The sequence below is a fragment of the Bos grunniens genome, chromosome 7 (genome assembly GCF_055505025.1).
Source record: "Bos grunniens cultivar Pamir isolate PY7600 chromosome 7, Bosgru_T2T1.0, whole genome shotgun sequence".
Classification (NCBI taxonomy): domain Eukaryota; kingdom Metazoa; phylum Chordata; class Mammalia; order Artiodactyla; family Bovidae; genus Bos; species Bos grunniens.
The window spans coordinates 45,708,378-45,724,877 of NC_141171.1; the positions used below are offsets into that span (position 1 = coordinate 45,708,378).

Consider the following 16,500-nt stretch of genomic DNA (forward strand, 5'->3'; position numbering starts at 1 on the left):
AATATAAAGTCATCTTCCAGGGTAGTATCATTGAAGTAGGCCACTGGAAGTTGTAATCCTAGACTTGCTTTTTTCTGGGTGCTAGAGGAGACCAGCCATTCTCTTGACATCTGTCCCATTTAAAGAAATCCTCTCTGGCTACTGGCCTAGTTGTTTCAAAAAACTGCATTTTAACCAAGGCTTATGCAAGACCGGGCTGCTGCATCTGATCTGGTGTCTTATTTAAGAGCACACGGGACACATAACAATGCACTCTTTGTGTATGTGAGGGTAAAGAGGAGAGCTTTGGCAACATTCTTAAAATTGAACCAGCCTTAAAAATAAAAATTTAAAAAAAAACCTGACTTCAAAGAGGAAACTCAAATCCTCAGAGATCATACCAGCACATTCCTGTGAGGCCACAGGGTGACTTGAGAGTGTAGCCTCAAATTCAATTTCAAATACCACAGCAGTCCCACCTCATTTCCAGCCAAAAACTAGTCATTTTCTGAGATATTTCTGAGACACCCGAACTTCCCTTACAGATTCCTAGACAACTGGCAGATTTGCTTGAAATACAGAGCTTTGTTCCATCCCCTGCTAAAGCTGCTCCCCTGCCCTCCTGGGCTTAGAACACTCGGTGAGGGCTCCGCCCAGCAAGCTAGCAGAATCTCCCCAAGCCTCCCAAATTGACATTTCCCCCTCTATAGGAAGCCCTGTGGCTTAACTTCAGAACTGTAACTACACTTTGAACAGCCCAGAAGCTATGCTGCCCAACCTTATTCAGTGTTTAGTAAGCCTGGCTAAAGAAGGCCAGAATGGTTCTCTACACTGTTCTAAAAAAGAAAGGCTATTAGTTCCTGCATGCAATTCTAGGGAGAAAAAACTGCACAAAGAGTGGGCAAGGGTAACACAGACTTGCCAGGCCTATAAGATGTGAAACCAAAAACTAATTCATTATATTAAAAAAGCTAAACTGCCTTTTCTGTCAGGTTAGAAAAGCTGTTTTAGTGTAACTGTCAAGTCTCCAGAGAGCTTTAAGAGTTCACCATAGGGGCTTCCCAGGTGGTGCAAGTGGTAAAGAACCCGCCTGCCTATGCAGGATACTGGGGTTTGATGCCTATCCCCTGAGGGCACGGCAAATGCCTAGAGAACCCTTTGGACAGAGGAGCCTGGAGGGCTACAGTCTATGGGGTCACAAAGACTCAGACAAAACTGAGCACGCTCACACACACATGGGTTCTTGAAACAGAGCCAGTCACCAAAGCAGAACAGGTTCCTAGGTTGTGTCACCTCCCCAATCCCAACTATTCTAATCACCTATTTCAGACCTCAAATTACCATGGACCTCAGGCTCTCTATATTGGTCTGCTTGTCCACAATGGGCAGTGGGGGTCTCAGAGGAGCCATAACTGAATATATTCAACGAGTACAGCAGGGAGAGGTACAACAGAGATGGGGACAGTCCCACTAATAAAAGCCCAGCCTAGGTCCAAAGAGATGTTGAAGAATAGTATGGGATTGTATAGAATGGAGTTAACTGGAAAGGGCAAATTCTGTCCAAGGGGTAAGAATGAGTCTATGCCTAGTGGCCCCCATGAATTAGAGAAAAAAAAGGGGAGGAGACAATTAAATTTGTGAGCTATCTCAAACTACCAAGAAAACTTCATATGCCCTGAGTCACATGCCCAGTGACTCACTGCCACCATCCTTCTCCAGCTAGTTCCAGACTAAGAATTAGCATGACATCATGCGGTCCAACAAGTTACAATATAGATTTTGCTTAATTCCAGCAGCAGGTATGTAGGAACAACTGTAGAATAAACAAATCACAGTATAATGCCACTCTGGGATCTCTAACTTTTATAAGGGATACCTCTGTGAATCTTTGGAAAAATATCAAAACTAAGTAATATCTATTTTGTATATTAAAGATGGACTTATGAAGGCAAGCTAATAATAGCACTTCAAAAGAGGTTAAGAATTCTTAGAGGGCATATATCCTTAACCAACAACTCACCAACAGCATTACACTGCAGGGAGCTACTGTTTTCAACTTATCCAAAACCATATAGGTCCTAAGAGGCAGGACTCCAGCCTCACAGCTTGACTTCATACTACAGTATTTGCTCAGAATAACTCGGAAATGAGAAGGCAGACAGGTTGACAGGTTTGCTGTTATGCTGTGGCAAAGGGCCCCTCACTTTCTTTGGATAAAAATGAGAGGGTGGAAAACTGGTAGACACATTCAAGAAATAATGAGTATACAGCAGAAAGAGGGAAAAGGTTAGGGAAGTGCTGCAGCCAGTTGAAGGGCCTCTTCAACTGAAGGGCCTCTTAATAGTGTCCGTAAATTGCCTGTTTTCTTAGATGAGCTGTTAGATCTCTATTAATCATGATTTAAAGACTGTGGTCAAGGTCTACAGAAAGTCAGGAAGGGAACAATCATATTGTCTGTCCACTCAATCTTACATATTCAGAAAGACCTTTCTCTTCTGGGAAATAGAAATGAGATACTCTAGCTAGACTGAATGCTGCTACCTTCCCCACTAAAACCAGCACAAATGGAAAAATAGCTTAATTCCTGAGTAAAGGGAATCAGGGATCCAGAAGTAATCAAAGGGTTGGCATTCTTTTTCTGTGAAGGGCCATAGAGTAAATATTTTAGGCTTTTTGGTCAGGTATAGTCTTTGGTGTGTCAATTATTCCTCTGGAGAAGGAAATGGCACCCCACTGCAGTATTCTTGCCTGGAGAATCCCATGGACGGAGGAGCCTGGCAGGCTATATAGAGTCACAAAGAGTCAGATATGACTGAGCACACACACACTATTGTAGAGGTAGATATGAGACAAATAAGAGATGAAATAAAGGCAAACTACTGTTTAGTAATGATCTGAGCCACAAGAGCTACACGAAGGGAACACATTAAAACTACATGTGAATACAGATAATTCTAAAGTAAGAAGAACAGGGAGTACAAGGAAGACAGAAAATTAAAAATTTGTGAGCTATCTCAAACTACCAAGAAAAACTTAATTCAACTGTAGTTGAGAGGCTGGAAACCAGAGCAGAGCAGTTTGGAGTACACCAGTAAAAAACTGAGCCAGTGGTTCCCCTGAATGGTATCAATGACAATTAGAAGAGGCAGAAGTCTATCAGAACCTTAGTTATGTAAGCAGCCTCCAGAGAACTAGGACAAGAACTGCCTCCAAGTCTTTTCCAACTAAACAACCACACACAAATTTAACTCTTTCAATATTAAGTAAAGAGAAACATTTAAATACACAAAAAGCAAACCATTTACTACCTACTAGGTAACTTTATTGAAAGTATCTTGCATTCATGATGGATGCTTTCTGGGTTATGCCACACATTTTAACATTAAAGGTTAAATTATTTTCTACATGCAAGTAGTATGAATAGTTTCCCCCACATGGGATCACTGATTATAAAAAGATGACACACCATATAGGCTATCTTTTTTAACTGAAAAGCTAGCAAACTAATTATTATATCTCCTCCCAAACCACTAACTGAGTAGTAACTGAGCCTTCAAAGCTGAGAGGATTAAAAATGCAAAAATAAGCCCTCAGACCCAATTAAGGAAGCCCTGCTACATACAGGCTAATGAATACCAGGGGTACTTACTCCTCCAGGAAGATTAAAGACACTCTGATAACCCCACTCAAAGCATTTACCTCAAGTAGCCTTTATCCAGTTTCCAGTTGAATAAAGATAATACGTTGTTAAATTCTATTTCAGAAGGTTTTTTGCAAGTTGCTTTATTTACAACGCCAACTTTAAAAGTCACTGAACTAAAATTAACTGGACAATAAACTAGGCAGAAATTGCTTTACAAAAAGGGAAAGCCCAAAATGCCACTTTCTATAGGGAACCCACAGTTCAATTTTATTCAGAGCAAAGAAAAGAAACTTTCAATCACACTAGAAGAAACTGGGCCTTAAGTTTGGGAACTGTACTGAAACTACACATGCAATGAGGACAACATTCTGCTGATACAATTGACTTGCTGCTGCATTTGTTGACTCTTTTTCTAATATTAACAATTATAAACAAAGCAGTGCAACTAGTATTTGGAATAATCCTTACAGTGTTACAGCATTAGACACGAAATTTCACTTCTCCTCACACCACTGGTTCTCTTTGCGTACCTAGAAGAGACACATATAAGGAAGTACCTTAAGTAGTCTTTACTAAAACCACTACCTAATGATTCATCAATAGCCTGTGAGGTAGGTTAGAAAGACAGACTGAAAACTAGTAAAAAAAAAAAAAAAAAAAAAAAAAAACAGATTAAGAGTATACTTTCAGGTTGCCATTCTTTCCTTCCTGAGTTTTTTTATTGTGCCCTGCTGAAATTATCAAAAAAAGCAAAGACAATTGGCAATTACAGCTTTAGTCATGACCTGTGTCAACAAAATCATTCTGATCTATTCATTTCTTCTCAGTACGCTAGTTATCCTGGCATACAATCCATAGGGCCTGCTCCTCTGAAGTAAAATACTGATGGTTTACATGTAAGGTCCCAGGTCCAAAACTAGTAACTGCTAAGGAACAAACATCAAACTGCACTATAAGAACTAATTGTTGTTATGCTTATAAAAGATCAGTATCATCTAAGTGCTTAGGCTAAGACACCAGTATATTTTTAGCATACCAAAGGGACCTATTTTCCCTCAAGTAAGGTAAAGACTTCTTGATATAAACACCTCTATTCCTAGCATGCTATGGGTTTTTAGTTTCTTTAAAAGCATTTGATTAAGAACAAGCTGTTAGCTACCTACCTGGGCTTCCTCTTCTTCAGTAAAATCATTTTTGATATTGAATGTCTTTCGAATCTCCTCAGGAGTTTTGCCCTTGATCATATTAGCAACAGTCTTGCAGGTAACATCAAGCAAACCTTTGATGTCTAAATAGTTTGCTGCCTGTAAAGTAATTGTCATTTTTATTATATACTTGATGCTTTAAATCAAATCCAAAGTTAGTGACTAAAATGAACATCTAATTCAGCTTAAAAAGCTAGTCAATTTTAAGAAATTAAAGACTTTGTTAAATCTTAAAGCCCAAAACAGGTCTATCTTGGAAGTATACACTTCAAAGCATATTCTGCTGTCATTAATCTTCTACATCCTTGTGGATTCTGTCTATCTGTTTCACCAGAGACAGATGTTGAGATCTCAACTGAGATTACAATTATGATTGTGGATTTACATACTTATCCTTCTACTGGTTTTGTTTCACTTTCTAGAAATTCTGCTCTTAAAAGTACAAAAACATTTAGGATTCCTATGTCCTCTCAATAATGAACAGATCGTTTATCATTATATAGTGAACCTCTTTAATCCTTTCATTCTTCACCCTGAAATCTAATATAGTCACTCTAGTTTTCTTTTGGTTATTACTGTTAGCATATTTTTTCCACCGTTTATAAACTTAATTGTGTCTTTATATTCAAAGTGAGTTTTTCTGGTAAAAATAGCTAAGTCTTATTTTTCTATCCAATTACTTGTGGTGACCATTTACATCTTTTTATTCTGGTAAAAAGTCACATAATACAAAACATATTACTTTAACCATATTTAACTGCACAGTTCAAGGGCACTAACTACATTCACCCTGCTGTGCAACTCTCACCGTCTTCTATTTCCTGAATTTTTCACTTTCCTAAACTGAAACTCTGTCCTCATTAAACATTTAATTCTCCATTCTCCCTCTCCATAGACCATTTACATTTAACGTGGTTATTGATACGTAAGTTTAAATATAGCACTGCACAAGTTTAAAGTTAAAATTCAGTATCAATGAATGTAACAAATGAAAAGTGCTAAAGGTTATGCCAAAAATATCCTATACTATGCATTAAAAACATACCAATATAAGTTCAAAGAGTGTCCCTTGGTCAACTTTCAGGAATTCTTGATCCCAAACAGGTATATCATCTGTTCGTTTTTCTTTGTTCTCATCATCCTCAGGAGGAGGAGGATCATCCTTGTGGTGAGTGCACCACTGAATGACCTACAACATAAAAAGTTTATTCTTATGTGGCATTTTATAACAAGGTACTTCCAACTGCTGGGGCAAGTTCATTCCTACACAGGGACTGGCTATACGTCAGCTTGAATAGTTAGTAGCCAAGCTTGACAATCACAACCCTAGAGGATGGAAGATCTTATATAACAGCAAACCAGTAAGGACCTAACAGAAGCAGAAGAGATTAAGAAAAGGTGGCAAGAACACACAGAAGAATTGTACAAAAAAGGTCTTAATTACCCAGATAACCACGGTGGTGTGGTTAGAGTTAGACATCCTGGAGTCTGAAAGTCAAGTGGGCCTTAGGAACAATTACTATGAACAAAGCTAGTGGGGGTGATTGAATTCAAGCTGAGCTATTTCAAATTCTAAAAGATGATGTTGTTAAAGTGCTGCACTCAACCAGCAAATCTATAAAACTCAGCAAAGCCCACAGGACCAGAAAAGGTCAATTTTCATTCCAATCCCAAAGAAAGGAAATGACAAAGAAATGTTCAAACTACTGTACAATTGCATTCATTTCACAGGCTAGCAAGGTTATGCTCAAAATCCTTCAGGCTAGGCTTCGGCAGTATGTGAACTGAGAACTTCCAGAAATACAAGTTGAATTTAGAAAAGGCAGAAGAACCAAACTGCCAACGTTCGCTGCCTTATGGAGAAAGCAAGAGAATTCCAGAAAAACATCTACTGCTGCTTCAATAACTACACTAAAGCCTTTGAGAATGTGGATTGTAACAAACTGGAAAATTCTTAGAGCGATGGGAGTACCAGATCCCCTTACTGTCTCTTGAGAAACCTGTATGCGGGTCAAGAAGCAACAGTTAGAACCAGATATGGAGCAACTGGTTCAAAAATGGAAAAGGAGTAGAACAAGGCTGTATATTGCCACCCTGCTTATTTAACTTATATGCAAAGAACATCATGTGAAATGTCAGGCTAGATGAATCACAATCTGGAATAAAGATTGCTGGGAGAAATATCAACAACCTCAGATATGCACATGATACCACTCTAATGACAGATAGTCTCTTGGTGAGGGTGAAAGAGGAGAGTGAAAAAACTGGCTTGAAACTCAATACTCAAAAAACTAAGATCATGGCATCTGGTCCCATCACTTCGTGGCAAATAAAAGGGAAAAATGTGGAAGCAGTGACAGATTTTATTTTCTTGGGCTCCAAAATCACTGCAGCCATGAAATTAAAAGATGCTTGCTCCTTGGAAGAAAAGCTATGACAAACCCAGACAGCGTATTAAAAATCAGAGACATCACTTTGCCAGCAAAACTGCTGCTTTTGAATTGTGATGCTGGAGAAGACTCTTGAGAGGAGATCAAACCAGTCAATCCTAAAGGAAATCAACCCTGAATATTCATTAGCTAAAGAAAATAAATCCTGAATACTCATTAGAAGGACTGATGCTGAAACTGAAGCTCCAATACTGTGGCCACCTGATGCGGAAGAGCTGACTCACTGGAAAAGACCCTGATGCTGGGAAAGATTAAAGAGGCAAAAGGAGGATGGGGCGGCAGAGGATGAGATGGTTAGATAGTATCACTGACTCATGAATTTGAGCAAACTCCAGGAGATAGTGGGCTTCCCAGATGGCTCAGTAAAGAATCTGTTTGCAGTGCAGGAGATCTGGGTTCAATTCCTGAGTCGGGAAGGTCTCTGGAGAAGGGAATGGCAACCCATTTCAGTATTCTTGCCTGGAAAATTCCATGGACAGAAGAGCCTGGCAGGCTACAGTTCACAAAGTTGTAAAGAGTTGGACATGACTGAGCAACGAACTCTTTCTCTTTCCAAGAGACAGTGTAGGACAGAGGAGCCTGGAGGCTCCAAGAGGTTGCAATGAGTAGACACGACTTTGTGATTGAACAAAAAGCATGTGGTCAAAAAAATTCATTAAGAACTCCTACAAAGTCTATTAGACTATAAAACGCATTAACCTGGAAAACATTATGCTAAGTGAAATAAGCCAGACACAAAGAATATTCTATGATCCCATTTTTAAAAGATACCCAGTAGAGTCAAATTCATACACAAAACACAGAATAGTGATTTTAAGACACTTTTTACCTACACTAGGGACATTAAAAAGACTGGTAACAGCCAATCACAGTGAGAATATGGAAAAATATGCAGTATAGCTGCATCTCATGCCAAGCTCAAGAGAATACATAAAATCCAACTGTGTATGGTTAATGACTCTGAAAACTCCTTAAGAAGGGACCAATTGGAACCAACTATTCCCATCTCTAAACCTAGCCAGTTTTCCCCCTAATATGGAAACTGGATGCCGTTTCTTCAGAAGAGCATTTAATTACACAGCAGGCTCTATTAAGAAGCCACACTCCCTGAAACACTAATATGTAGATGGATGTTTATGCATAGGATAAGGTGATCAACTGAGAAAAAAACAAACCAAAAAAAAGCACGTATCATGTTCTCAAACTCCTTTTGAGGCACACCCACTTAGTAGACAAGCAATCAAAAATATTTTCCTTTTTGCTAACATTATACTATCATATATCAATAATTCAAATCTGCTAATGAAAAAGACATCTTAAATATTCACAGGGTTGGTTAACAAAACAAATACCTTAGTCATAATCTTACTATAGCTTTTTTTTAAGGACACTATATATCTCTATAAAAAGATCACCAAGATATTGCTAATTAAAAAAAGGATACGTATGTATTCACGTGTATAGTTTGCTTCCTTACCTTTTTCAATATTGCTGCATTAACATTTGGCAAGGGGACTGGATCATCATCTCCTTCATCATCCATTCCCAAATCTAAGAAAACAAGTGGGGAGTTGCCATTATTATCTAATTCCATTATAACAATCAGGCTGTTTCAAAAAAGTAATTTGCAAGACCAGTTTATCTGAAAGACTCAAAAAAGTATTTTACTTATTAAAACAAGTTTACCCAAAACTATATAAAAATGTGTGAGTTAACAAATACAGGAATATTATATAAGTAGAGTTCTTAATTAGGAAAAGTGATTTAATAAGTGGGATAACTGGCAACCACTTGGGAAAAAATAAAAGCCAGACTCCTACCCTTACTCTTGATACCAAACTCTCTAGACGGAGATCATTTAGGAAAATAAAACAATGTGAATTATTGTTTTATTTCTCAGAATGTTATGTTAAAATTTGAAGCCCAAATATGTACATACACACACATACACACAACAGATTATGCAGCCACTGACAAAAACAATGCAGGCAGCTCCACACTTACTGGTATGATTCAATATTAAAGTAATATACAGGTTTCTATAACAAAAAAGTCTTTCATCATTTCTGTAAGGCAAAAATTTTAAAAAGATAGGGTTTTTCTGGAATGACTCAGGAAGTGAATGATTTTCCCAAATTATGTTATTCCTATTCCCAAGCTTTAAAGCATTCTTTTGTGGCATCTTATATCAGAATTATCTCAGTATGAAACCTTATTCCAAAGAACAGCAGTGTCTCAGTTTCTTGGTAGAATAGTTGTTTGGTATTTCTTTGGACGAAAAGTTTCTCTGAATGTATCAACTAAACATCATATGGCACGTTGGGGACACAGGCTTCCAGATGTCATCATAACTTTCAGATTACCAAAGTGGATGCTGAGCTCCAAAGAAAAAACTTCTGTTATGTTACTCAGATTCTAAGAAAGAATGTTTTTCAAACCAAATGGGTCTGTCTTCCAGAGTTGCCAAAGAAACGTGTAACAGTGCCAAGATTAAGTCAAAAGTTACTGCATTGCTATACTGGTTGTTTCACAGGATCAGTTATGCTGACACGGCTCAAACTTCTGGGTCCCTAATTTACAGCTATCCTAGGCAGTGAAGAATTAGCTACAAATATCCAAAGAAATCAGAACTGTAGGTGGGAATTGATGCGTAAATCATTCTTAACACTATAAGACTAGCTGAGGTAACCAAGGAATGAATGAGTATTGATGTAGTGAAGAGGTACAATGATTAAGCAAATCCTGGAGAACTGAAGGCTTTAAAAATGGGGAGTTAGGATGTGAGTGAGGAAAGTAGTAAGTATGCTGAATGTCAAATCTAGAAGGGACTGATCAAATGGCAGAAGCTCTCAGTAAGTATAGATGAGAACTGAAATGATGCACCTGACAACATGGAGCTCAATGAGCTTTCTCCAATCAAGTGGTAAAGATGAGAGTAGATTCAAAAAGAATCCTATTTTCCTGTATGCATGCATTCATTCATCTCCCCTCTGCTCTCCACCAATGCCTTTCCCTGATCCCATCTGAGAGTAAAACTACAAAATGACAATATTTCAATTTGGATCAAACCACTTACCCTTTTCTTGAACTAGTATGAAATATTTTTAAATCAGAGGCGAGAGAAAGAAGTTCTACTATGTAATATACATGTGGTTTTGGAAGTGAACATATTATAGGAAATGCAGAAACCCAGCTTGTTTAGAAGATACAAATGTTATTTGGAAGCCTTAACTCATGTTAGAAATAAGGGCCTTATAATTGTAATGATCCACTTCTCTAGCACTTAAACCAAGAATTTGCAATGTTTTTTTGCTAACAGAAGGCTCAAGTACCAACAGTCATTCCTTTAAGCTATTTAGTTTCAAGAATGTCTGAAAAACACTTGTATCCTGATACCACACCCTGGACCTGAAGAAATCAGTCAATTCATGTGTACACATGACACTTTTACTTCTGATTTTACAGTGATTAGATTTCATTTCAATTCACTCCAGTCCTCAAGAGACTAGATTTCTACATAAACCACTGGTACTTTAGATGAAGCCATTCACCTCCAAAGCCCAAAGACTATGGGAAGAAATGAACTGTTGCTGTCTACTATTCACTTGCTTCATGATCAAAGTTGACATAGAAAACCCAAGAAGTCCTATGTTCGTTCTAACTGGCAAATACTTCTTTGAAGCAGCAAAGGACCGATTAGGGTGCCAGGCACCAACTAAGATGAAGTAAAGAACACTTTCATTGCCAAAGCCAAGTATTTAGGCAGTAATTCTGGTATCAGTTTCTCCATCTTCTAGATAAAGCCTTACTCATCTGCCTTTAGGAATACTTGGTTAGCTTTCACATTCCTATGTGACCATACCACAGTTCATTCATTCAACACGTACTTGGTGAACAGTGATTGTGGGATGTATCAAGGGGTTTACAACTTAACTGAAGTAATCCATGTAAGTTAACCAGTGTACAGGACTGGTTAACCACATAGTTAAGTGCCACATTACTGTTGTCAATTGCCAAACTAAAAAACTGAAAAATCTCAAAGTATGTTCAGATTTTATTTTCTTTTAAAAAAAACAGAAGACAAACCTTCTGCCTCTCAGCTTCCATCTCTACCACACCTAGTATCTGACTTGTTAGAAGTCTAAACTATCTCTGAAATCCTAATCAGTCTTCAATCTGATAATCCTCCCTTTTCCCTTGGCTTTCACAAATCCTATTCCAGGTTCTCCACTTCTGACTTTTCCACTCCTAACACCCCACCCTGCCTCAATATGGCCACTTGCCAATCTCATTTACTTACACACACACACACACACCCCATACAAAGTAAGTCGATCTCCAGTGATCTATAACTCAGGGACCAAGAGCCAACAGTCAATTGACCAGTAGGTTATTACAAAGATCTTTTGAGGGAATCTCTTACACAACATGTTCAAGCTCAAAGTCATTTACTTTCCATTCCCCTCAAACTTGTTACTCAGCTCTATCAAGTACAGCATCACAATCACAACCCCAACAAAAAAACCTCGAATTTTAAACACATCCTGTCTCAGTTTACCTCAGAATGCTCTGCCAAAACATCTTTACTAGTTTGAAGTATCACCTCACTAGGACTACACACTATACTCTCCACAAGCCTAAAGAATAACAGCAGCCAAGATGTTTCCATAGCACCGCTTGGACTAATGCATTAATTATATCATGTGACCGTTGAGTATCCATAAATTTTGGTATTCACAGAGGGTCCTGAAACCAATCCCTTGCAGATATGGGGACAACTGTACTAAAGAACATTTTTACCACTCTAAGTATTTTTCTCCACCAGTTCTAGAAACTGATTTGTGTATCTCCATATATTATTGATGTCTACCAACCCAATGATATTAGTAAGAGATCCATGTTAATAGTAAAAGTTTTAAAACGCTTCAGGATTTGTTTTCTTGCCTTCTTTATGTAGTGTTCATGCTCTGCAGTTTCAAAGGAATGACAAAATAAAAGGGAAAACTTGGTTTAAAAAAAACACCTTGGTTTTTTTTTACTTGGTTTACAATCTACTCAGTTTACTCCCTCTGTTGAAACAAGGTGTTCTATTTAACTACCATATATAAGGTATCTTTTTACAAAGGCTTTAGTTTTTGCCATTAGAAATGTGAATGCAAATTTACTTGGAAGAGAAATGAGCCATTATCTGAGTCTTGGAAATCATTTCCATATTATTAATAGCCTACAATATTATCTACTTAATAAGAGAAAAAACTAACTCAGAAAATGCTGAAAAAATGACCTCTATCAGATAGATGTAGTTAATACTTTAAAGAAAAAACTTTACCTCTTCATACCCTTGAGCAATTTTGACAGAATGTTACTTCCAGACTATGTTTACAGGTTATATCAAACTACATATTTCTTCCCCTTTCCCCTGACCCAGGTTTTCTAATAAACTTACCTTCCAACATAGTCTTGATGGTCACAGATTGTTTTGCAATTTCAACATCAACTTCGAATATCTCTCCATCAGAGCTCTGCAACTTAATTGAAGGCATCTAAAAAAAGGTATCATACTGAATTTGAAAAAGAGGTAATACTTCTATATGGCATTTCATCAACTGTAGCCTGTTAGAGCCCTTCCAACTCATTAACCATAAAATCCTAAGGACCTATAGTATATAACACTGTAAACACTCTGATTATTCACAGGCTAGCACACAAAGGTAGAAACCTTTTTTCTAAGTATAACTCCTAGGTACAGAAGCTTTTCACACCTGCTCTCACTGGTTTAAGATTTAGAATAAATAATTTATAATTCTGATGCAAAATACATCTAAAATGGACTTACTGACTCTGCCTTTCTGCTCTCACTGACTACCCCTATTTGAATAGTTAACTGCCACTATTAACCACCTGCACACCTGAGATCAGATCAGATCAGATCAGTCACTCAGTCATGTCCGACTCTTTGCGACCCCATGAATCGCAGCACGCCAGGCCTCCCTGTCCATCACCAACTCCCGGAGTTCACTGAGACTCAAGTCCATCGAGTCAGTGATGCCATCCAGCCATCTCATCCTCTGTCGTCCCCTTCTCCTCCTGCCCCCAATCCCTCCCAAAGCTACCAAATAAGATAGTAATTTTCCCAGCAGTGAGACTTTTCAGTGAAAAATGAGTTCAGATCTAAAGAGTAGATCAGGATATACTTATGTTTGGATCAATGCAAGACCATATACAAGTGAATATAATATTTAATGAGAAGATGTTGTCCTAATGACTTAAACATAATTAACTTAAATTTTCTTTTTATCTTTCATTATTACTGACTGTCCAGGTATCCCCAATTTAAGATCTTCCAAAATCCTCAGAGTAATAACCTATTATTTGCTCCAAAAAAAATTTATTAACTCAATGTTAATTATGAGTCATTAGGAAAAGGACACCTCTTACATAAAATTAAACAATTCAAAAGAGCTGAATTCTGACAAAAATTTTTTTTAAAAAAAACCTCTTTAAAATTGAAACGTTCTAAGCGTCTAAGCCAGCAATTTCTTACCATCTTCAGATTTTTGGGTGAGTGGTTCAGGGAAGAGGGTAATGGTAGCAATACCTGACCCTAAAAATTCAAGACCTCTTTCAATTTCAAGTATAAATTTTTCAATCCTGTGACATCATTACAACTTAAAAACATAGAATTTGACACTGAAAACACCGATTGAACCTTTGTTAAGGTCCCAAGACTTAAAACCCATTAAAACAGTTAAAATATTCATTCTGCTTTCCCCAGATAAGTATCCCCATTTCCCAAAGAGACAAATTAGCACAAGGAAGCAAAAAGGTAAAGTTGTTTTAAAACAAGCCATTGAAATACCCAGCTCTCCCTCATCCATGGTTGGAGAGAATCAGATTTCATTTTTCATTTCACAAATATGTCTGTTTTCTCCATGTTGCTCAGTACCTGCCAATAATGCAGTTGTCAAGTTCCATGGGTAAAGACCCAGAGCAGAGGACCTTCTCTGTAACAAGGTGCTAACAAAAGGTATCCCCAAAAGAAGTATTTTAATGTGAGTTCAATTTCTAATTATGAAACATTCTTTGTTGTTTTTTTTTACTTTCCATGTACTGGAGTGAAAATTATTAGACAACCCCAAGTCCGGCAAAACAGCTGATAAAATTACGTTTAAGCATATTTCAAATAACTTTCGATAAACAGCAAGATCTGCTTACTCACAGTCAAATTCGTGTATTAGGTTACTTTTAAAAGAGTTGAGATCTTACTCAACAGCAAGGAAGCAATCGCTTAATCTGTAATTCGATGCCCTTTGTAACACTAAACTTGATACTCAAATAAATTTTTTTAGGGTCAAACATCTGGAATTCAGAGCAAAATTTAATAATGGATGAAATTTTGTTTGAAATGCTTTCAAGACTATTCCTTCAATTCCTTATGCTCCGGTATTTGTAAATTAAATCACCCTCTATGAGGTAGGTTTTATAGAGGAAAAAGAGGGAAAAGCCTGTTTTAAGTGACTCGAAATTCTAACACCTTTTAGGGGGTAGAATGAAACCTGCATTGCTCTATAACACAGAAACCTTCTACTATAATAAGGCTCTGATGAAAAAAATTCATGACCCCAAATCTAAGCGTGAAGTCTCCATTAAAAAGTGAACCAAAGCAGGGAATGAATATCCTTTCAAAAAAAAGCCAGGCACCTGGAGTTAACGCACCTAAAAAACCACACCACTATGACGATGGCATCTGCTATTACAACAACCGTTTCAGCAATCCCTAGCTGTGGTAAAACAGAAATATTCTGAAGGAGCAGGCGGCTCTCTGTCAAGATTCGGTCCCAGCAGTTAGGTAGGACCGGTGACTAGTGACGCCAGATACACGGGCGAGAAAGGATGTGAACCAAGAATCCAGCGTTCCCGGACTACCACTGCCACGCTCGCTCCGGACACCAAAACAATAAACATGGACACACGCCCACACTCACGACAACCCCTGGAACTCCATTAAAAGCCCCACCGCCACCCTCGCCCTGGGTCCTGGGGCCGGCAGGCTTACGGACAAGGGAGGCCCCCGGCCCCAGACTGGGCCTGCAGCCGAACACCGCGGCGGCTGATGGTCGCCCCGTGGAGAGGAGGCCCAATCCCAGGCTCGACTCGCACCTTCTCCCTCCCGCCCGCCGGGCACTCACCGGGGCGCCGTGAAGACGCGCGACTAGAGGCCGCCTCCTCGAGTCGAACCGAGGGGTGGGAGAACTGGGCCCGCTGGCACCTCCCAGAGAATGGGGGTCGACAACTGTTCCACCAGGCCTGAGGTGAGGCCAGGCCCAGGTGCCTCCCGCCTCCTCCTGGCCAAAGCCCTAACGGTATGACCACCAGCTCGCAACCCGCCCCTTCCAGCCCCGTCGGCGTCCACTTACGGTGGTAGGTCTCAAGGAGATGGCGGACCGGAGGCTGAAGTGAGCAGGGCAACGTCGTCAAACAGCAACACTGAAAAGCGGAGAACAAGGCCACTACAGCGCGGCGGGGCGGCGCGGCGTCGGGCTTTATAGGAGCGGGCGCAGGCGCCGAGGACCCTGGGGCCCGTGACGTCACAGAACCGGCGGGGCTGGCCGGCGAGATCGCCTGACGGCAGGCGGAGGCCAACGGGACGGGCAAGGTGGAGACGCGGCTGGGCGAGGTCCAGCGGGCCTTGATTCTCACCCACTTCCTCGAAAGCTCGGCTCGCTCTCCTCAAAACAGGAACGGCGAACTGGCTGCGGTAAATCACGGTCTGCAGGGGTCCTTCAGGCGGGGGTGTCCTAAACTGAATTAAAGACCCAGGTCTTGAAAAGCCTAAAAGCCACGGGCGTAGGGGAAGGAGGGGGAAGGGAGTGAACTGGGAGGAGAAGGGTGGGGATAGAGGTGGGGAAGGGGAGTTTGAGGGAGGAAGAGGTGTTCTTGGGTGGGTGATGTTTGGGAGGGGCTGTGACTCCCTTTCAGGGTAGGGAAACTGGGACTCAGAATGGAGCTGGCAGGCAGCGTTGTGAGATTCTGCTTAGGGCCTCCGTGCCCTCCCCTGAACCTAACATGAGTTACCTCACTCTTCACAATAATCCATATGGTGAAATATCGTTATTCCCTTTTTTATTTGTGAGGGAACAGGTTCAGAACGAGGCAGTGCAAGGAGTTTTTGATACTCTTAACCCGTTATTTCCTGCCAAGGACTTCTGAAGAGGCCTCTAGT

The 16,500-nt window shown here is 39.6% G+C and overlaps 1 protein-coding gene across 3 annotated transcripts; it reads right to left on the reverse strand.

Annotated features, from left to right (window-relative positions):
- Nucleotides 1–3,279: 3,279 nt before the first annotated feature.
- Nucleotides 3,280–15,796, reverse strand: SKP1 (S-phase kinase associated protein 1). Of its 3 annotated transcripts, none has more exons than XM_086411603.1 (6): nt 15,695–15,796; nt 12,724–12,820; nt 8,755–8,828; nt 5,873–6,016; nt 4,786–4,926; nt 3,280–4,152 (listed from the first exon to the last, which is right to left on the reverse strand). In XM_086411603.1, exons 2-6 carry the CDS (start codon nt 12,818–12,820, stop codon nt 4,117–4,119), a joined length of 492 nt encoding a protein of 163 aa, XP_086267729.1. In that variant the 5' UTR covers nt 15,695–15,796; the 3' UTR covers nt 3,280–4,116. The 3 variants fall into 3 exon arrangements, with proteins under 3 accessions (XP_086267729.1, XP_086267730.1, XP_086267731.1); XM_086411604.1 differs by having other exon boundaries at nt 12,724–12,838; XM_086411605.1 differs by lacking the exon at nt 5,873–6,016.
- Nucleotides 15,797–16,500: the final 704 nt, after the last annotated feature.